We start from the raw sequence: 22,059 nt of genomic DNA, 5'->3' as shown, positions 1-22,059 counted from the left end.
CAAAACCTGAGCTCTTCTCTAAAATTTGCATGCCTCTTGCTGCCTTGGGCTCACTGCCCCAAAGCAGAAATGAGAAGGAATCTCATAAAGTCCTGTTCGCAGGGGCGAGTGGCGAGCCATGGGCCAGCATCGTTGCCAGTGAGTTTCTCCCCACAAACTCCTTTGTGACTAAAGCTAGGTGAAAGATAGAAAACAAATCAACCCAATGAAGTTCCCAAGAAAAAGTGGTTGGGGGAATTTTAATGTGACTTCAGATCTAAGCAGGAACATGAAGTGTCTCTGTCTTTGGAATTTCTGCAGGAGGGTAACCTGCCAGCCTCCCCTCGGAAACAGAGTGTGAGGTCTAGGGTGACCTTGGGAACAAAAATAGGCAGTGTTTTGGAATATCCCGTTTTGGAATGTGTGTGCAGAAAGCGGTTTGATCAAGCAGTGTATCCAAGGTTAGAGGCAAGTCTAGAAGACCAAGAGCTGGAGCCTGTGAGGTGTCTCCTCCTCAGGAAGCAGTGCAAAGGCCCTGAGGGTACTTGGGTTCTTTGGAGGGTGGGGCACATAGGGAGAATTGTAGGGTGAGCTCTCCCACCCGGCCACGCCACAGAGGTCCCTGTGCACAATTCTGGATCTAACACTAAACCGGGCCCGCTGCAACCCTTTCACAATTTTGCACGCATTTGAGAGTACAAGGGCTTTTATGTCTGCTATTTCCTTTGACCCAGAGGAAATGCACTGACAGGGATAAACTGGAGCTAGACTCTGGCCCTGCGCGTGCTCACCGTGACTCAGGAAAGCCTGTGCAACCCCCTGAACTCAGTGTGTTCTGCTCCTTGAGCCCCTTCAGGGTAGCTGCTGAAGCAGCGTAGATGGAGGCGAACTTTGTAATACCTGGAGCTGCATGGACCTGAAGTGTGCTGGCCGCCCACGCATCCAAGCAAGAGCAGGGGCAGCTGATGAGAGGAGCCAGGATGGCGGCTGCAGTCGCAGGCTTCAGGGCCAGCCCCGAGGGGATCACCTACGGGGGCTTTTGGCTCAGTCTGGGCCACGTGTGCAAGGCGCTATGTGCACATTCCGGAGAAATCCCCGCCTGCACACACACGTCTCGTGCGTCTTCCTCAGGATAAGCAATTCTGTCTCTCAGAAGGTAGACGAGACAGAGAGGGGAGCTGCGAATGTGGGCTGTGAAAGATAAGGAGGAATTGGTTGGCAAAGTAGAAATGATAGGAACTTTTGGTGAGAATGAAAAATACCATCCTCACATTAGGGAAGGGAACGGAAAGGGACCATGAGATGTGTTTTCTTGACTTAAGGTAAAATGTAAAGGTTCAGAGGAAAAGTACCTACGGCCCCACGAACTGAGAAGCTGTCACACAACTCCAGAGAGTCAGAGTGGTCTTGAATGTGAAACTGGGACTTCACAACTGCACGTGACTCTTCGTGGAACAAGAGGGGAAGACAAACTACAGCATCTGGCCCTATGATGGACCACTGCCCTGCTCTGAAGAAGGGTAAATTCGAGTCATTTGTAGGAAAATGGATACACGTCGAAATCATGATAGCAAATGAAGTCAGACATGCAAGTTTAAATGTTGCATGGTTTCTCTTATATGAGAAACCCAAAGTATAAATAAATAGCAAAATAAAGCATAGATAATAGGAAACAGGGAGAGAGACAGATCTTTTGTGAATGAGAAAGAGACCAAAAGTTGGAGGGGGAAAGGAGGGAAGGAGAAGAGAGAGTGTAAGAAGAAGGAAGATGTTTTGTGTACGCATTCCAGCTCCTCGTGCTGTACGTTGTGTACTGTAAACATATACTAATAAAAATAAAATTGTAAAAGCATGAAAAGCATCTGATGAGGCTGTATTGGGGATAGTCTCAGATGTGCTCAATTTTAAATATGTGCTTACTATAGAGAATTGGGAAATACAAAATGAAAAAGACAGTAATCGTACCTAAAACTCTATTGTTGAGTGACAATTGCTGTTAATATTTCATACTTTATAAATATATTCTATTCATTTTTGAGATTATTAGATGAATATAATATTTTGGTTTTCAGTGTGAACTTATACTCTACAGGTACTTCGTTATTGGTTGCATAATTTTCTATTATAAATGTGATCAGTAGTGTCCTTCACTACTCTTCTTTTATTTATGTTGCCATATTTTCACCATTCAAAAATAACACTGCAATGAACATCTTTATGCGTGAGAGGTTTTTCCATATGCTAAGTTATTTCTTTAAGGTAGATTGTCAGAAGCTAACATTTACTGGGCTCAAAATACCACCGAGTCAGTTGCCAGAAGGATCGTGCCAAGTGCACGTCCCACTGCTTTATACCAGTCTAATGAGCTCACATTTTTAAAAAGATGTATAAAAGGGTGAAAAGACAGCTTACTGAAAGGAAAAAATGTAAAGGAGAATTTCTTAGATCTAGAATGTTAAAACCAGTTGCACTGGAAATGAGAGAGGCCGCAGAGAAAAATGAATGTGTGTGGGGTACACTGGAAAAATAAACAGAGGATCCGCTTGTCGACTGGGTTGGACGGATGAACACTGCCAGCTGTGAGGCTGAAGCACAACTTTTCCCCCTCTCTTCTTCCTACTTTTCTGTCAAGGAGAGCAGCAGACTCAAAACAGATAATGTACCCGATAACAGAAGGGAATGAAACCCCAGATGGGTTTGTTCATTGTGAAGATGTAAATTATTGTAAATAACTTCAAGGCTAGTGGCCCAAATAAATATATATCGTCCCTGGGAGAGAAGTCACATGGGTGAGAGAGAAACCACCCCTGACCGTGACCCTTAAGGGTGTGGAAAATGGCAGCAGCCCTGTAAGAAAGAAAAGGAGCTGTTGTTAGAAAGGGAGGAAGGTGTATGTACTGACTGAATCAGCTAACTTGAGAGAACCCGCAGATGAAATCTGGGACAGATTTTCACACACTCGGGAAAAGTTCCCATCGGGGCCAGACCCCTGCTCCTCTTCCGCCTCACCCTCTTCAGTGGGTTTGGTGCAAGTCTTCCTTCCCGGATTTCTGGATAACAGGAAAGTATTCTTCGGAGTTGATGACGGTGCCCTGAGCGATGAGTTTGGAAAGCACCGTCTGACACCAGTAGGGTGTTGATGCCCAGCTGGTCCACTGTGCTCAAAAGGAGCCGGTGCACCCGAAAGGAAGTGGCTGGCGTGTCCCTGGGGGGCTCATGTCAGCTCTCACCTGATCAGTGCTGTCACCTCCCTGTTGAGGTGGCCGGTGCTTGTCGAGGTGGCCGGTGCTTGTCAAAGCTGCCAGTGTCGGGAAGCGACAGGGTACAGATGGTCTGGGAAAGAGGTCCCAGTCTGGAGAAACTGCAGCAAGCTGGAATGATGATCGCTAATATTGATTAACTTACGTTCTTACAGTTGGATTTTAAGCACCATGTAAATGTGCACGAGGTAGGGTGAGATAATACAAATAACGACAGTAATAACGAGAGTTAAAAAAATAGCTAATATTTCTTCCATTCTTCCTCTCTATCCTGAGCTGTGTCTTGTAGATCATTCTTGTCCTTTATATAATTTTACATTAGTTTTATGTCATCCAACAATGTGACGAGCCTGTCTCCTGCTGTGTAACACTACCTACTTTACAGGTCGAAAGTTTCTTCAGTTTCCTCTATTTTTCCGTTGAGGCAAGGGAGACAGATAGGTCAGGAGCTTGTTAAGGCAGCTTGTGAAGGTTAGTCTCTTGTTAGACTCTTTTTAAGTCTCTTGTTAAGTGAGACAGCGACCTTAGTAACTTGCACAAGGACACACAGCTGGGAAATAATTCTGTGTCATCGGTGCTCAGTGCCGGCATGCTTGACACCTGAGAAACATTTTCCTTTTTTCTTCTGAATTCATGAATTTCACGTCATGTCCAGCCAAAATGCCAAGTAAGCCTAGACAGAGGGTCAGGTGGTCAACACCATGGATGTTGGTTCTGATCAGCTGGCTTCAGTTTTCACTCTTCTGTTTCCGGGCTGTGCGCTTTAGCCAAGGCGCTCCTGTTTCATACATGAGGATTTTCTCCTTTGTAAATGCAGGTAGTGATGTTTCTACAGGATTCTCGTAGAAACTAAACGAGTCGCATAACTTGTGTGCACAAAGAAAGCCCTTACATTTGCTATTTTTAGGCTACTTGAGAAGTAGTATGGTGGATATTAAGATTTGGAACTGTGGAGCTGGGCATGGTGGCACACGCCGTAATCCCAGTTCTCTGGGAGGCTGAGGCAGGAGAATTGCAAGTTCAAGCCCAGCCTGGGCAACTTGGCAAGGACTTCACTTGAAATAAAGGGCTGGGGATATAGCTCAGTGCAAAGGGTCTGTGTTCAATCTGTAGTATGAAAGAGAGACAGACAGACAGAACAAGAACAGTGGAGCCAACAGTCCCAGCACCGCCATTTCCATTTATGTGTGCTGCAGTCTCCTCATCTATAAGACAAGATAATCATGGCAAAAGCACTCAGTAATTGTGGACTGTTGCTGTGCATAGATAGAGAGGGACACGTGCTGGTCCTGTTCTGCACCACGTTTAGTAGTGGTGCCACACAGCATCTCCACTGGAGGTGGCAGGTTAGTGATGGTCTAAAACTGCAGTGCAGAAGTTACACTTGGGCCAACGAGGGTGCTTGGTCTGGAGGGGAGCTGATCAAGCAAGGAAGTTGGTAACTGCTGAGACTCTGCCGAGGGTTACAGAGCTGCTGTGTGTCATCTGGTCATGTTACTGGAAAGCATGGGATACTGAAAAGGGCCAGGGCATTTGGGGCAGGTTGGTTGTAGTTTGGTCTTGTTTGTTGTACTTTCTCAAATGGGAAGTGGGTCAGGATTGGGCTGGATCATCTTTGTAGTATCTCTCACCGCTCACATTTTATGGTTCTGCTCTCCAAACTATAGAATCTAGAGCAGATTCATTTATACAGAAAGTTGGGAGTAAAGGATGGTTTTGGTGAACAGCTGCTACAGCAAAAGTGCTAGGACTTGGGGACTAGGGATGTAGCTTAGTGGCAGAGTACTTGCCAGACATGCATAAGGTCCTGTGTTCAGTCCCCAGTACCACCAAATAGAGAGAGGAGGGAGAGCCAAATATTACTCAAACCACTTCTACTGGCCATGAACCCTCCTGTTTCCTCATCTGTTAAACTGAAATGACAACCCAACTAACTGTGGGAGACATTGGTGAGAATTTCATAAGGTGATGTGTGGGGAAGCAACAGAACAACTCCAAAGATGCAGACTGCCATTGCTGGCTGACAGTTTTCCAAAGAATTAGAATATAATAAAATAGTCTTAAGCACTAATCTGTCTTCCATGACTCAGAAGATCCTTCAGGAAGTTACAAAACCTCAAGGTCTTGGGGTCGTGATCATCATGTCATTTTGTAAGAAAAAAAAAAAAGCTCCTAGCTGTGTGTATTCTTGGCTCATAAGATCCAAATTAAATAGGAGCATATTGGCTGTATTAAGTCCAAAGGGAATAGCGATTGCAGGCGCTCAGCCCCTCGTTTTACAGATGAAGCTACTGAGCCTGCCCAGAATCTCATGTCAATTAGTGGCTGATCTGGGAATAAAATCCAGGCTCTGACGCCCAGCACACTTTTCATCATGAGTTTAAGCATAGCTGAGAGAATTTGCAGTAAGAGTAAGAATGTCCTGGTGTATGTGGCTGCCCCTCTGAACATAGAATTGGGAAAAATCAGGAAAGTTTTAAAGATCCTGGGAAAATGTATTATGGAAGAGTACAATACCAGAACTTGATTTAACTCCTCTTGGAAGAAAAACTGCAGTGGAATTCTTAGTAATTTTCTGAATCATAGCACTTCACTTCCTTCATACAAAATTCTTCCCATATAGCCTCACATTAATTGACATTAAAATATCTGACGTTTAGTAAACGTTTCACAGGTTTGTTATATGCGTAAGTAGTGATAGAAGAATGCGTGCTGTCTCTTTTTTTTTCTTAATGATCGCTAACTAACTTTATATCCTTTAACTCTGTTCAGTTAAAATTGCAAGGGACAACTGTAAAACAAGCTGTGAGTGCCCCTCCCTCACCCTGCCTGCCTGCGCAACCTCCGTCCCATGAGTGGTTGTAAATCGCGTGACCATCAAACCCGAGCTTGATGCAGCAGCCGTGAAAGTGGTGCTTTATTCCTGGGTGCAGTAAAAGCAGATTCCTACCTACACCTCCCTCCTTTCCTTGCGTATAAATCTGTTTCTCCCAGGATCTGCAAATCCCCTTTTTTTCTCTCTTTTTGCTGTGCTCTTAGTTTGTTGGTAACTCGAGAAAGCCTCTGAGGCTCTCGGGCTTGGATGGGTGGGAATCAGTTCACTCAGTGTTTTCTGAATCCCTAATAGATGTTAAAACCAGTCTCAATGCTGAGTCTGGTTGGGAAATATTGGGTAAGCAGAGGGATGGGTAAGGCAAAGACTGTACAAGTTCTAATCACAGTGCATCTTGTTCTAGGGCCTTACAGCCTTGGTCAAATCCCTGAAATGTACTGAGCCTCCGTTTCCTAATCTGAAACCACCCCCCACCATGCGTGAGCATGCAGTGAAATGAACTAATATTTATAAAGTACTTCGAACCGTGCTAGGTGCATAGAATTGCTTCATAAGTGACTGTTTCAGCAAATTCAATGGTCCTGATTAGACAGCATCCCCTCTGGGTCCTAGGATCTGTTCTTCTCTGTTAGCTGCTTTTAACACACAGGCCTTAGAGGGCCCACAGTTTTGGGTTCAGAAAGGGCTTCTTTTTCCAGAATTAGAATTGCAAAGCACCTTCTCTACCACAACCTCTTTGTTCAATTGATTTAGAAAGGAAATAGCAGTGGGACCAACCTTCAGCCCAGAAGTGTGTCTGACCACTTTCCAGTTGGGTGAGCTGTCCACATCTCTTTATGCTAATGCAAGAGCAGTGACTGATCGATTTATTGAACGGCCTTGAGCAGGTAGCTTGTTCCATCTTGATGGCTTCTGTAAAACTGCTAGGATTGCCCCGTTTTCCTGGAATGGGTGGATCCCTATCATACACAAGCCTGGAGCTTCAAGCATCTATTCCTGGGGAGGGAGTTTCCACGTCAATGTGGCCCTGGTTGCTTCTAGGGCTGAGCTGTGGGAGAAGTTAATGGGAAGTGAGAAGAGAAACTTGCTGTTAACCAGCAGTGCTGTTTGGAGTGTATAACGCTTCTTGTATTTAGGGAAAAGATTACTCAGGAGTATTTTCTTCTGTAGAATGTAAAGAACCTCAAATTACTACTTGGGTCCCCTACCCACTTCTCACCGCCTCTCCCTTTTCACTGAGTCCCCTGCAGAAACTTCAGCATTTTACTTTCATTTCCCCTTCTAGGCAGGAGTCAGTTCTGTATTTGCTTTGGAGCCTGCACTTCCATGAACTGCCCCAGGCTTTTCCCTGTTTCTGCCTGAGCACCCTCTGCCCTCTGGCCCTGCCACCACCAGGTACTTTCCTGGACCAAACTTGCCTGGAACCTCCCGTTTGTCCCCTAAGGGCCACTGTACCTCTGCTCCTCTTATGAGGGAGAAGAGAATAGGCCTCTGCAGTAACAAGTCACTCTGCTCTTCTCAAACTGACACCACTGACTGGAGGAAGTAAGGTTTAAGATTTTAGCTGGCTCAAAAATTGGCCGCCACTCCCATCTCACTGTGATTCCCCATACGCCTGTTCAAGGTCATTGGGAAGAGGTGGACCCCGCCAGTATCAGGGGCCGTTCTTCATAGGCATTGCTTTCTGGCCCAATCAAAAGTCAGAAACAGAACCTTGGATCCTTTAATGCCCGTGTTTTATTCTAAAGATCATAAGCAGGCAGGTAATACAAATCAGTATCCCGTAGTGCTGTTTATTTTTTTTTAATTATTATTATTTAGAAAAAATTATTATGAAACTTTAAGAATTCTTAAAGACTATCTCTAATTATCCCAGTGGCCAATAGTTCTTTATCGGTCCCTTACAAGATGGACTGGTTTGGAGGGGACTTCCAGAGTTGGAAGAAGCCAGCTACCCATCTTCAGAACTATGGTCTGCAGAAGCTGCACTAGGAAGTTGGCCACCAGTCATGCCCAGAGCCTGGCCATTCTCCAGGGCACCAGAGCCATGTGACCTCTCAGCCACCCACCCAGCACTTGGATGCTTTGTCCTGCCTGGTGTCAGGTGAAAGGCGATTCCTTCCGAGAGTGAACACTTTTATAACATTCCGGGGTCCTTCCAAGTTTCAGTGACTTACATGAGAGACTAAAGCTCTTCTTAGCACGCACTGATTCTCCTGGGCTGGGTGTGAACGCTTGATTCTTAGCCCTTGATTTTCGAGAATGGAACTCTGTTGAGCACCTACCTTCTTTTGACCTAGGGTTTTTAAAATTTTGCTGTCAGGACTCTTCACTTCTTGAAAATTACTGAAAACTCCAAAGAGCTTTTGCTTGTGTGAGTTATATCTTATCTGAATTTACTATATTATAAATGAAAACTGAGAATTTAAAAATATTCATTAACTTAATGAAAAATAATAAGCCATTTGTGTGTGTTATTGGGAATTAAACCATTAAAGCCCAATGAGCTATAATGGAAAATACATTCCATACCCAGCCTTTTCTTTTTTTTGAGACAGGATCAAATATGTGTGCCCCCCCAAAAAAAAATTGTGCAAAGAATACAAGTTATACACATTTGCAAGTCTCTTTAACACCTAGCTTAGATTATCTTAGAGCTTGCTGCAATATCACACGTCACATAGGTATGCCCATGAAAATACAGGAGCAACAAAGGCAAATATTCTCAATATTGTTATGAAGGGGATTGAGCTACATAGATACCCAACGGAGATCTTGGGAACCCTCAGGGCTCCCAGGATCATATTCTGAGAACTACTTTTCTAATTCCTTGAATGACATAGCAGAGCTTTTCCACAATAGCAAAGTAAACTAAAAATGTAGAGTCCTAGTTGTGGTGCCAAGAGACCCTAACCTGACCACCCTATCGGCCTTGACTCTAGGCCTCTCCCAGCCCACACTGGTCCTGGTCAATCCAAGTACCGCCCTCGCTGAGAACTTCTGACATCAGCAGGTCCATAAGAGGCACAAGACCTTTCCTCCTTATCTTGCCCTCTTATTCCCAGAGGCCGGCTGATGGTTTCCCAGAGGCTGAGTGAATCGCTCTTCCTGGAAGAAGGTTCGGGGAATACTTCATTATCTGGCACCACTGGAACATTCTCCCTTCAGAAAGACTCGGGGCGATGGGCTCTGACTCTGAGGCCCCATCCAAAGCACTCAGATTTGTCAGGGTTCTGGGCCCCTTGTATGCCTCAGGCCACTCCTAAGGCAGGGCTCTAAAACCTATCATCCTTTACATATTTTTTAAATGTGTTTTTTCCCCTTATTTTGCCGCCAAATAAAGTTACTCTGATAGCACACTCAAGCCATTATGAAGCTAGAATTTTAACCTGGGACTTAGAATTGAATAGAAGGGCCTGAAATGTGTCTGAGATGTAGAGTCCATTCTGTTAACCATTTAGAGATCTTTTCTCTTGTTTCAACTGACTAACTGACCTTCTTCCTTTCTCCCTTGCTCTCTCCAACAGGCTTGCAGCCAGTTTACTGGAGCAGGGATGACGTAGCCCAGTGGCTCAAGTGGGCTGAAAATGAGTTTTCTTTAAGGCCAATTGACAGCAACACATTTGAAATGAACGGCAAAGCGCTCCTGCTGCTGACCAAAGAGGACTTTCGCTACCGATCTCCTCATTCAGGTGAGCACCTGCCCTCTGGCCCAAGGCAGGTTCAGCCTCTCGGTGGTTGGTCTTTGACACCACTCATCCTGCACCAGGAATCTGCATGGCCGATAGTCACAGGCACAGGGACAGACAGTGACAGTTTAGCAGGAGGTGGATCCCATTGATGTAAGCCAGTCTGGGGCGGGGTGGGAGGAGGCTTCCAGATTTGGGTGGGGTGTGATAGGAGAGGTTGCCCACTTAATACCTACTAAGCCTGGAACTCGAGTGACATCGTACTGCCTCCAAAGAAAGGAGACACCATTCCTGCCCTTTCATCAACTTGAGAGTGAGTGTAGGTCAGGATCTGATCGATTAAAAACCAACTATGCCTGGGAGCCGTGAGGCACACCTGTATCCCAGCTCTCAGGACACTGAGACAGGAAGACTGCCGTGAGTTCCAAGCCAGCCTGGGCTACATAGTGAGTTCAAGGCCAGCCTGAGCTATGTAGCAAGATTCTGCTTTAAAAAATAAATAAATAAAATAACAGATGAGAGGGCAAGGACATGGGCAGTACTGATTGCTGAATAAAGAATGTAGAAAGAACATAGAAACAAGGAGCCTGGGGAGCAGAGGGATCCTAGTAGCCAAAGTGAGTTTAGAAATACTGTAAACTCGGACCAGGGATTTAGCTCACTGGTTCTACCACCTGCCTCACAAGCACAAGGACCTGAGTTCGATCCCTGGTACAAAACCAAACAAAAAAAGAAATGCTATAAAGTCAAAGAGCTTCCAGTGATTTCCTTAGAAAATACTGACTTCTTTGAAGTCATGTCTATTGTAGCTTTAGAAATCCTGAAAAATAAAAATAGAAGGTTTCCTCAGGCCCATCTAACTTAAGATTTGTCAAAATGTGGGCTCCCAAGACCCCACTGGAAGATTCGGGCCAGCAACAAGCACTTGTACCTGCTGCAGAGGGTATTCCTGACGCAGGTAAGCCTCCAAAACTGCTTCTGTTACACGTCTCTCTGCCTGATGGTCGCCACGAAGGCAGGGTCTGGTAACTACATGTCAAGGGGGAGCTTTAGTCTCTAGTTTGTGCCTCTTGAAGGGTTGGTTGCCAGAGCACCCCAGGGCCCTCATCCTACTGAGTGTTGTCGTGGAGCCCACTTCAATGTGACTGACCTGGCAGGGTCCTTTTTCTCCTGGGCCAAGGCCAGACACCCTGCTTAAGACTCTGGCATCGTCCCTAAGTGCTCGTAACCCATTGACCCCAGGAGGGCCACCACAGTGAATAAACTAACCCACATGAGGGAACTACCCCATTCCAGGGGTGAGATGAACCTGTAGAGCAGTAGCTCCCTGCTCTCTTCAGCTGCATGAAGAAATGCCAATGGGGACGTTTCCCCAAAAGTATAGATGTTCCTTAGACTTGAAAGTTTATAGCTCTCAAAACAGATGATTTTTAAGTTTTTATCAGAGACACAAGCATACCAGAAACATTTTGTCTCAATCTCAGAATTAAAAAAACTGTAAACAACTATATGAGTAAATGAAACTATCCTAAGTAGTTCCTTTGAATTGATTGCAAAATACTTCCCTTTTCTTTTCTAATGGAAACTAAGCAGTGTTTTATTCAAAGGCAGTGTTACATGTCTAGAGGCAAAAACCCCTAACTCTTTTGGGTTTCAGTTGTGTAAAGCAAACAAAGGAAAACCCAGTGATATGTTTTGACTTGATCTGACTTAGACCTGGGGCCAGCTTTCCTGCCCAGTCTGTCAATTTCCCTGCATTGTCTCTCAGGTGTTCTGCTTCCTTGCTGGTGGACTTTGCTCCCCAGTGACCTCTCAGTTTTCCAGACATAACTAGATTCTCTCTGCTCTGAGAAAGGTGAAGCCAGCCGCTTTCTCAGCCCTCGTCTGGGGTGGGCCATGTGGAACATGGTCCTACTCCCAGGAAGTTACTGTCCAGTTGGAGAAGCAGGACTGCATGGACCCTGAAGTCCAGATAGAGCTGGAGAAGGGAGAGCCAGGATAGTAAAGGTCCTGTAAGAAGAGGAATGGAGTTGGTCTGGAACATGAAGGGTGGACCAAAGTGAGTCACGGAGGGTAATTGGAACAGCCTGGTATTCTTGAGCAACGACGGAAAAGTCCATCTGATGTGTGGAAGAGGAGGGAGTCAGGAGGGCTGGTTCAGGCCACAGCGCTAGTTGACGTGTGAGGTGCTGCAGACCACCATAATGGGGGGGCAGTAGAGATCCATTCCGGGAGTATTCACTGGGCAACTGAGGCAGGGGCACAGCAGTCTGGGGTATGTAGGTGGGCGAGGCCCTCTGTAGCTGGATGACCAGGTGAAGCTCGACAGTGTGGTAATGGAGATGGGGCCCAGCGTGGGGCCTGGGGAGAAGGTGTAGGCTGGTTTGTGGAAGAGGAGCTCAGAGACAAGGCCGAGTCCCCTGTGAAGCACTGTCCACTGTCACTCCTGGCCCCTCCCTTCCCTTTTCCAATTCCCTCCAGCATGCACGCACGATTACACGCGATCCTATTCTATGCCGTCTTCCTCCCCTAGAGTAGACGGTTCGGGGCAGGCAGGGACTGTATCCTGTCAGCCTGCCCTGCCTCCTGTCCCTGACACAGGATTTGACAGCCAGCTGGCACTCTACGTATTTGTCAGATTGTCCAGAAGGCCATGGACAGAGCTTCAAGGTGATACCTGCCAGTCCTGGCTGCGGAAAAACGCATGGGGAGTACAGAGGATGTTGTATCAGGGTCTGGAGGACAGAACCAAGGAGTCAGAGGGGCCTGCCACCCTGTGTCGTGGCCGCCCAGCACGAGGTGAGGTATGATATTGCCCCTGGTGCTCTCCTTAGGGAGGAACAAGGTAGAAACTTTGCAAAATCTTTTTCTTTCTCAGCTGGAATATTTGCCACTGTTTCCTCTGATGGGGCCTTTCTGCTTCAGCAGTTTTGTGTAGTACAGGTCTTGAGTCTGATACAAATCACATCCCTTCCTTGGATTTTATTTTCTTACCCACAAAACGGGATATCTGCCTGGTGGATGGTGAGTTCCCTTCAGCTCTTCATGGTTTGGCCCATGAAGCATTCTTAACCTTCCGGTAAACAGTACAACCGCGCACCCAGCAGACCATGAATAAATGCTGTCTCCTCCAGCCCAGTCATTTTGTACAACCTAGCCCAGCCCCCATGCCCACCTGGGATCTTGCCTTGCCGCCTAAGGAGTATCAGGAGTAGCTTCTCACAGCTCATGGCACTGCTGGAACAAGACGGAAGAATCTGCTTGTCCTGTCGTCATGAAGCAATGTTTCCATCTTTCACCCAGCCTCCTTTCCTGCCTGGCCTTTCGTGTCCAGTGTAGCAAGGAGAGAACTAGACTTGGTGCATTCTATTTACCTGAAATATTAACACACCTTAAGTTCAGATACGGTAGGCTCTCTGCATGCCATGTGCCGTGTCCTTTGGCCAGTTTAACAAATGCATCCACTTTTCCACCACTATAATAAAGCAGGGAACACTTGCAATGCACTTTAAATAACTGCCTGGTCTCTAAACAGAATATTTCACGGTCGAAGATAAATGGAATATTTTCTTTGGAGTAATCTCCCAAGGATATAAGATGCAACTTTAAAACATTTGCAAAGCTAGAAAATACATATAAAAAGATCCACAATTTATACAAAACCTCACCTGGATAGAGTAATTTTACCTAATATATGAACTACGAGATAGTTGTCACATTAAATGGTTCTGGGTGATTTAAATTTAGAGAGATATTTGATTACTAGGTTATGTTGAGACTGTAAAAACACATTAATAGGAAATAGATGTTAATATTTATTAATTCTTAGAGTGATTTCATTACATGGCATTCGGGTGGAATAGATTTATATATCCACTCTTTTATATGACCAGAAACCCCAAGTTGCTATCAATTTATTCATGTTATGCTCTCTTTGCTTAAAAGGGAAGAAAGAAACATATTTTCAAAGTTCCTTTGATTCAGTTTTGTTTTTTTTTTTTGAGACATCAGCAAGTTCCTAAATGTATTAGGAGTTTTGGTATACAGAAATCTGCTCTCTTTCAGTGTACCACAGTGTGATTTTTGCAGATTCTGTCTTCCCTTTCCAACCCATCAGAACCTTTATCTTTGGAAATATGCTTTGCTTGTATTTAAATATAGCAAAATTCCATTTCAAAGTCAAGAATGGAAAATACTAATCTTTATCTATGTATAGTTCCTTGGACCAGTTGGCCTGAATTTCTGTTGCTAGTTTGAGTGGCGACGTGCACTGGCTGCGTGAGAATGAAGTCAGAGAATGTGAGGATCCAGGTCAGAGAAGGGACCCAGGCATGCCCCTTTCTGAGGACACCCCCAGTCCCTGTCTCCTCTTCCTTCATTTTTGAACAAGCAAAATACAGAAGCAAGAAAATGAAAAAGTGCTGCACATCAGAGAAATGCTTAGAGAAGGCACTAACGGATCCGTGACTTTGTCAGTGCTTCCCTTGACTGTGCTGTGGTGACCGATCTTTCTGTCATGCACCATGATGGGCTAACACGGGAGACAGAGTGCTCAGCATCTCCTTCAACAAAGCACATAATTACTTCACAACATTTCTGTTCAAGAGCCTATTACTTACCTTATACTCTATATCTAGCTAAAGAACCCGTCTTCTTGTATCTTTTTTAACTGATTTATTCTTGTTTTAAACATAATATTCACGTTTTTCCACAACCTGCCCCCTTTTTTCAGGATCTCTAAGGCATAAATATAAAGGTAACTTTAAAATATTTTTTCCCAAGACTAGCTTATTTTTATGCTCACAGAATGTACTCCATATTAAATAAAAAATTTGTAATTCAATCATTCCACAGAAATAGATTGAATGGGATGCTTAGACCAAGGTGAGTTTAAATTTCCAGCATCCCAGTAACAGGCATGCTTGGGCCACTGCTGGGTTGGCCCAGGCCCAGGCCCAGGCCCACAGCCATGAAGGTGTCCACTGTTCAATCCACAGTGAAAGGCGAGGTACTAGTCTTCGTCCCAAGCCCGTCACAGGCAGGAAGAATTTTAAGAATGGTTTAGAAGGAAATTTAAATCGCTGAGTAAGACTAAAAGGCAGAACTGTTTGCAAATTGGAATATGTGTCACTCCAGGTAATCCATATAAGTTCAAGCCAGGCTGGGCAATGTAGTGATTTGGTGAGATCCTGTTTCAAAATAAAAAGGGCTGTGATGTAACTCAAATGTGAGGACGCTGTTCAATCTCCAGTACCACAGTCATATCCATTCACTGATAACTCCGTTCCTTTAAGAAATCCTAAGGAAATTATCCAACAATGGGGGTAATGCTCTTAGCAATTCCATTTGTAATAGCTACAACTAGAAATTCCTTAGTCACTCCCAATATAGGACTTGCTAAACTCTGAGAAGGCAATGCATCGTTGCTTTGTAAATTCAGCCACTCATTTATTACGTTTCCAGTGGCTCATGTAGGGCTTTGCCGGTCATATTCAGGGTTTTAAGCAAAGAGTGGTGATGACAGGGTACAGAGGTGAGACATGAAAGTGGGGCCATATGTTTGGCTGGAGTCTATAGGGGAAAAGGAGAGAAGAGTTAAGGATCTCTGCCGTGATCAACTAACTGAGCTTCTGCTCAAATTAGGAACCCACTCTGGTTTGTAAGGATTTCTGGGTTAGACACATGAAGACAGCCTAGAGGAAGTATGCAGGAGGTGAGTGCTGTGGTCCTGGACTTCAGCGGCCGCCCCATGGCACAGATTTGGTGGGCACAAACTGAGTGACGTGATGGGACCAGAGAAGAGCGCCCCAAAAGGAAGGCTAGCGAGGACTCTAGGGAAGGTTAATGTCAGGGTTGGAGGAGGAAGAGCAGAGAGGTGGGAAGGAAGCCAAGGACAGAAGGTCTACAGCCACAGTGTGCTCTAGGAGGAGGAAGGTGATTGTCAACAGATAGAGAAGTATTCCACACGTAAAATGCGACCTTGTGAGATGTGCACGTGCCTTCCATACAAAAGTACTGAAGCAGAGGGGACTTTTGCTAAACTTTTGAGACCCGTCTGTTAATCATTATAGTCACAGGGAAGTAGATGGCATCCCCCGAGTGTGTATTTTGGTAGATGTGGGGCTGGTGCTTTGGACTCATTAACAGCCCTGCTGAGTCTGTGGCATTATTCTCAATTTATACAAAGAACACTGAACTAAGCCTTTAACCCTCGGAGAGGAAAAATAATTTGCTTATGGGATACACCTGACAAGTAGAAGAACCGGATTCAAACTTGGGGCTGTCCTACTCCACACCCCAAGGTTTTCCTTCTGAAATTAAAGTAATTTAAATGGTTTTAACCCCCTCCCAGTAGCATTCATGTGTTCTTGGTTGCACACACTGGGTAAGGTTGATACTGCAACTTTGAATAGCACTGTTTCCTGTGTCTGCTATTCATTTGAGACATTTCAAAAAAATAATAGCATTTAGGATTCTCAGAGTAGGTGCTCGGCTTTTCACGTCAGAATGTACACATCCAGCATTCATGCGATACGTTTCTGAGTGTGTATGTGTGCACGTACCCGGAAGCTCACAAGCTGCAAACTAAAGCCACCTCTGCACCCTGGGTGTGTTGTACATCGTGTGTGTATGCAGATGGACAGAAGAACCAACCAAAGCTATTGTCCCTTGACTAACGGACCTGGGTTCCGTTACTCAGTGCAATAGGAGCACGAGTTAATAACCACTTTTTTCTTTGCTGGAAAATGGAGAAGATTTATCAAGAGATAAATGGGCTGAAAAAAATTGTAAGTACTTTTTGAATTTCAGCCAGGGGTCATCTGCTAAGTTAGATATATAACTGTGCTATGGCTCACACTCTTTGCTTTGAGTAGGCAAATAAATGTAATTTATTTTTAAACATCTGTATTCCAGAGATGCTTTGTTAATATAACTTTAAAGGTGACTTCCTGTCTCTGTGGGGATTTGAAGAATGTCTTGATAGGACACGATGAGTGGCAGGAAAGCTATGCAACAGCGGACAGGAGAGCGAGGGGCTGTCTTCATTTCTTTAGGACTCTGTTGTAGATGAGACATTTTTTGTGTATTCCAAAGGCTGGGACTAACAGTTCAGGTGCAGGGATTGCGAGACAGCCAGATTCCAACTCAGTGGAGAGGTCTACCAACTCCAGCTGTTCTAAACTGGTTTGTTCATGCTGTGGCTGGCTGCCCATCACAGGATGTACTCAGCCAAAGCCATTCCTTGAGCTGGGCGTGGTGGGATGCCTGTAATGGATTGCGAGACAGCCAGATTCCAACTCAGTGGAGAGGTCTACCAACTCCAGCTGTTCTAAACTGGTTTGTTCATGCTGTGGCTGGCTGCCCATCACAGGATGTACTCAGCCAAAGCCATTCCTTGAGCTGGGCGTGGTGGTGCATGCCTGTAATCCCAGCACTTGGGAGGCTGAGGCAGGAGGATCACTGCAAGTTCAAGGCCACCCTGGACTATGTAGTGAGTTGAGGCCAGTCTGAAATACAAAGTGACTGTCTCAAAAGAAAAAAAGCCACTTCTTGGCAGAGGAAAGGGGATCTGGGAGACTCATGGCAAGCAGAAGATTGAGTCAATATAAGAAAACTCTAGAGTCCTCTCTGGGTGCAGGATTGGAAGCTGGTACAGGCACAGACTGTTCCCACTAGTCCCGCAGGTTCTGTGCACACAGACCATTGTTCCCTGCGCCGAGCCAGCTGCATCCCCTGAGGGAGCCGTTGATTGCTGAGCAGACATGTCTGCGAAGGACGGGTGAAGCCGGGCCACTCGGGTCTCAGTCAAGTTTTTTTCCTGGCCGGGTTGCCCATCAGCGTTTCTCACGGACGGATGGACGGACGGACTGACTTACAGCTCCTGTCTCCCTAAGCAGCGTGTGGATCCGCTCGGCAGCCACATCAACGTGAGTGTGGGCTTAGCCCACATCCCAGCAGGATGGGCTGCAAGGCCGCAGATCACTTTCTTTCCGCTTCGTAGCCGGGCCGTGAAAATGAAAGTGGCCCAGACTCCTGCCGGCCGTGCGCACCTCAGAGACGCAGAGAATGCAGCGCGAGCGCCAACGCCAAGGGAGCAGGTGACATTGCCACTCCTGTGGCCTGAGCTTTGATACTTCCTGACGCTGAGCCGAGCTCGTTCGCGTGGCCTGGATCTCCTCACTGAATCCAACCAAGAATCCCGCAGAAGAGGCATCACCATCTACATCGCCTCTCTCCAGCCGAGGAAACGCAGGGCTGGGGCAGCCGGGAGAAACCTCAGAGCCTCACCGGAGTCCGGAGCACACGGGAGTGTAGTGTGAACGCAGGCAGGAGCACCGGAGAGCTTCATCCTTCGGGCCTGTGTTTCCTCCCCACCGGCGACCTCCTCCAGCCCGGCACAGGGCAACGCGCACTCCAGCCCTGTTCCCAGCCCTTCCTGAGATGACCCTCGCTGAACCCTCCCCGCAGGTGGCGAGGGAACTGCTGGGGTTGGCAAGGTGACTGGTGCCCGGGCTGCAGCATCCTCCGTGTGACCGCTGGACACCCTCAGGGACGCAGAATGCGCATTTCCTGGCCTCCCCTTCGAAAACAGCTAGGCTAATTATGGACCCTTCTGTGTGTGTCTGATAGTAGTCATCAAGAACATATTTTTTAATGTTTTTATTTTCTGCATAGTACCGAAATAAAACACTGAATAGACCCCAGGATCAAACCCAGTGAGTGAGAGGCCGTGTAAATTAGGAAAAGTTCAGGAAGACGTTACGCTAAACCCAAAAAAAAAAAAAAGTGTTGATTAGGGACTTATTTTTGTATGAGATTAAAATATGAATCATTAAAATAGGACTGTATTTCAAGCACCGCATCCCCATCGCATGAGAGCTGTCACCATGACTACTGGGTTTGCAGTCCATGCGTGCCAGAGCCCTGCCCAGCACTCAGACATGTGGGGCTCTGCCTTACCCGAGACACTGCCAAAAGTGTGGTCAGAAGACCTCTGCATCTTCTTGCTCATTGTCCCTTTTTAATGAGATAACTCAACACGTGGCATCTACTTTCTGAAACCTTTTGCTTTAATAATAGTAGTTGGCAGTGAGTTACACAAATAGCACCCTTAACTCCAAGGTGGAGGAAGGAACAAAGAGCTCCCTGGGGACTCTAGCCATGAAACTTCACTTGGTACAAACTGTCAAGAATTGGAAGTTTGGAGAAAGGAGGAAATTAATATGGAGCCTTTCTCAGGTTTGTGCCGAGTTCAGAGCAAAAAGATGCAGCTATATCTGTAGCCCAAAATATGCAGCTGAATAAAATTGTGGAAGCACGTGTTAAAAATGGCTAAAATTAGCGACAAAGACCCATTGTGTGGTACAGTTGTGGACTGCGTGTGCCCCTGTAGCGAAGGGCATGGGGGGACGGTCAGCAGCCTGTGGTATTGTAAGGGTCAATCACCCACCTGTAGGGGCTTTGAAGCTCCCACCTGTGTTGTAAACTTGGGTCTGAGCCAAATGGGTGGAGACTGCGAGGGATTGGGGTCTGATTGCCCAGTGGACACCTCAAATGCCAAGGAGGTCAGAACAGAGGGGCGTAAAACAGCCCCACCATCCTCTACTGGTGGCTGATATCTTGATGATTTTCTTGAGTACACAGGACCTGAGAGCAATGAATATTACGTATCTTTAAAGGAGGGAAGCATCCCGGAATGTTCCTTAGAGCATTGTGACTAGTTAGCACGTCTGGCCGGATTTCTTAAGTGTTTCATTATTTTTCTGTTCCCTTCTGGAGTTAGGGCAGGTGAACAGGGCATATTTTTCTCGGTAGGGAAGATTTCTGTGAGTTGTCATTGGAACAGTGAAGACTTTTCCATTAGTTTTCTTTGGATAACCTGAAATGCACAAAAAGATGGATGTAAAAAGAATATTTTCAGAGAAATCGTAGGAATGAGTTGGAGCAATGCAGTTTTCCCCAAAGCCTGGGACATCCATTTGATGAGCTACTAAAGGAGTTCAGTAATGTGGGGACCTCTTTGAAACCTGACATGGAGGGGAAACAGCAGGCACTAAACAATTCCAGCCCTGTAACTATAGACAGTGTTAGCAAGGCTCTTCTCTCTGAGTGATGGGGTCATAGGTGGTTGCCTTTGCTAGCTGGTTTTGGACATTTTTTTAAACTTGCATATTGCTGTCATAGTCAAAAAGGTCGATTTAAACACCACGTGCCTCTGACATTTTGCGTTGCGCATGCTGTGTCCCGTCCGCGTGAGGCCATGAGGACCACACGCTGTCTTGTTTGTCGTTGTGGCCCTGCCGCGGTACCAGGCACCGAGTTCTACTCCATCCCTGTGGGCGAATGGTGTCCCATCTCTATCTCCTGTTCCTTTTTCTTCTCAGGTGACGTGCTCTATGAGCTCCTTCAGCATATTCTGAAGCAGAGGAAACCTCGGATCCTTTTCTCACCGTTCTTCCACCCTGGAAACTCTGTTCACACACAGCCCGAGGTACTGCTGCATCAGAACCACGATGAAGGTACTGGACGAGGCTTCTCTCCCATGTCTGAGGCGTAGACAAACCCGAGGGTTTTAACTGTTAACTCGACGCGCCCTTCTTGTTCGTGTGACTTCACTTTTCACTTGACAAGCATTTATTGAGCGCCCCAGTGTACCGGGCAGTAGGGGAAATGCCTAGATGAGTAAGATGCGTGCTCTTCCTTTCTGAAGCTCACAGCCTAAGTAAAGCATGAGGGAGATGTGCACGGAAGTATAAAAGCTTACTTATATTAGTTAGCACCAGCGGCACAGTGGGAGGGGAAGCTACAACCAGGTACTTCAGGAGGTGTCGTTAGGGAGGGGTCTCTGAAGGATCCCTTGACCAGGGTTCTGGCCAGCAGTGGTGGAATGGAGAACGTTCCAGACACAGAAAATGGCTTATGAGTGGGGTCGGCCCTTGGAATAGAGAGCAGTTAGATCACATGGGATTTAGACCCTAACCCCCCTCTCATAGTGATAAGTGTCAGCGTGCGCGTTCCAGACAGAGAGAAGGAAATAAACCCCCACCAGCTTCACCCCTGATGTGCCTTTTGCCACTGAGCTGGTCCAAGGAGGGTGAGTAGGAAGCAGAGTGGGGAACCGATTTCTCAGCTGCAGAGAAAGTGAGAGCAGTCACTGAAGGTCCCTGAGCGGGAGGTAGTGGAAACGGGGGGCGGGGCGTTGAGACCCTATGACTGCGGTGGTGTTCGGGACTTTCTTCACCTACACCCAGTGTGTGGAGGGGCGTGGGTCCAGGGCTTCTCCAGAGTCCCTGTGGCTGCTGCACTTGTGATTCACAGGAGCCAAGGAAGCAAAACCAGAACTGAAGGGTGGGCCCTGGATATGGCTCTAAAGCAGCGATTGGGTACAGAAATGGCTATTAAAATGTCTTTTAGGGCCGGGGATTTATCTCAGTGGCAACTGTGCCTGCCCTGCAAGTACAAGGTCCCGAGTTCCATCCTCAGTAACCCCCCAAAAAAAAATCCTTTGAGCTGGGCACCATTGAACAGCTGAGCACATAGCAGCCAGTGTTCAGTGTGGAATCGTGCCTCTGAGGCCACGGCCTCCACATCCTCCCGCCCGGTAGATCAAGTAATGACTGTGTGAACGTGAGTGGTACTTTTTCACATGTACTTTCCTTAGGGCCAAATTACTAGGGGCTTAGGTGCCCCATCTCTTGAGGATTGCCTTACATTGATCCACTGTCTCCAGAAGTCAGGCTAATTGTTTTTGTCAACTAATTAAAAAATAAGAAGTTTTATGTTTTCATTAAGATGTCACGGGGGCCGGGGATTTGGCTCAGTGGTGCTGCCGCCTGCCTTGCAAGCATAAGGTCCTGAGTTCGATCCTCAGTACCAAAAATAAAAAACATAAGATGTCACAGAAGAAACCTGACTCCAGGCGACCCATGTCACCCGGGTCACCTTGCTTTCGTGATGGGAATGAGCAAGCATTTCTGGCTCCCTGCCTTTTTTTTTTCTCTCCCATTCTTTCCTTCCCTGGCCCTACTCGCAGAATTCAGCATCTGCTCTCCTCCCTCAACTCGGTTTTTATATTATTCCACTCTTCCTGCTGTGTTCATTATTGACTTGCATAATATCCAACAGCCACTCCAAAAAAGAGGAGAGTTCCCTGGCCTGCTCTTCAGATCCAGTATGTGTGATAGATGCCCCCTTCTTATTATTTAAAAAAATTTGCATTTGGGATTTCTAGCCCCATTTTAGTCCCAAACATGATGGCAGGTGTTCAGACTTGCGTCGTCACAGTTCCTTCCTCCTC

The 22,059-nt window shown here is 46.3% G+C and overlaps 1 protein-coding gene across 1 annotated transcript in view; it reads left to right on the top strand.

Moving 5' to 3' along the window:
- Etv6 (ETS variant transcription factor 6) overlaps positions 1–22,059 on the top strand; it is a 203,352-nt gene that overhangs the window by 149,627 nt on the left and 31,666 nt on the right. Inside the window, exons 3-4 of the mRNA XM_010643554.3 lie at positions 9,600–9,764; positions 20,147–20,281. Of these exons, the coding sequence (XP_010641856.1) occupies positions 9,600–9,764; positions 20,147–20,281 (300 nt within the window). The remainder of the gene's footprint in view (positions 1–9,599; positions 9,765–20,146; positions 20,282–22,059) is intronic.

The sequence above is a fragment of the Fukomys damarensis genome, unplaced genomic scaffold (genome assembly GCF_012274545.1).
Source record: "Fukomys damarensis isolate Sample0158 unplaced genomic scaffold, DMR_v1.0_HiC HiC_scaffold_19, whole genome shotgun sequence".
In the NCBI taxonomy this organism is placed as follows: Eukaryota; Metazoa; Chordata; class Mammalia; order Rodentia; family Bathyergidae; genus Fukomys; species Fukomys damarensis.
This window is presented reverse-complemented; position numbering and strand designations above follow the sequence as displayed.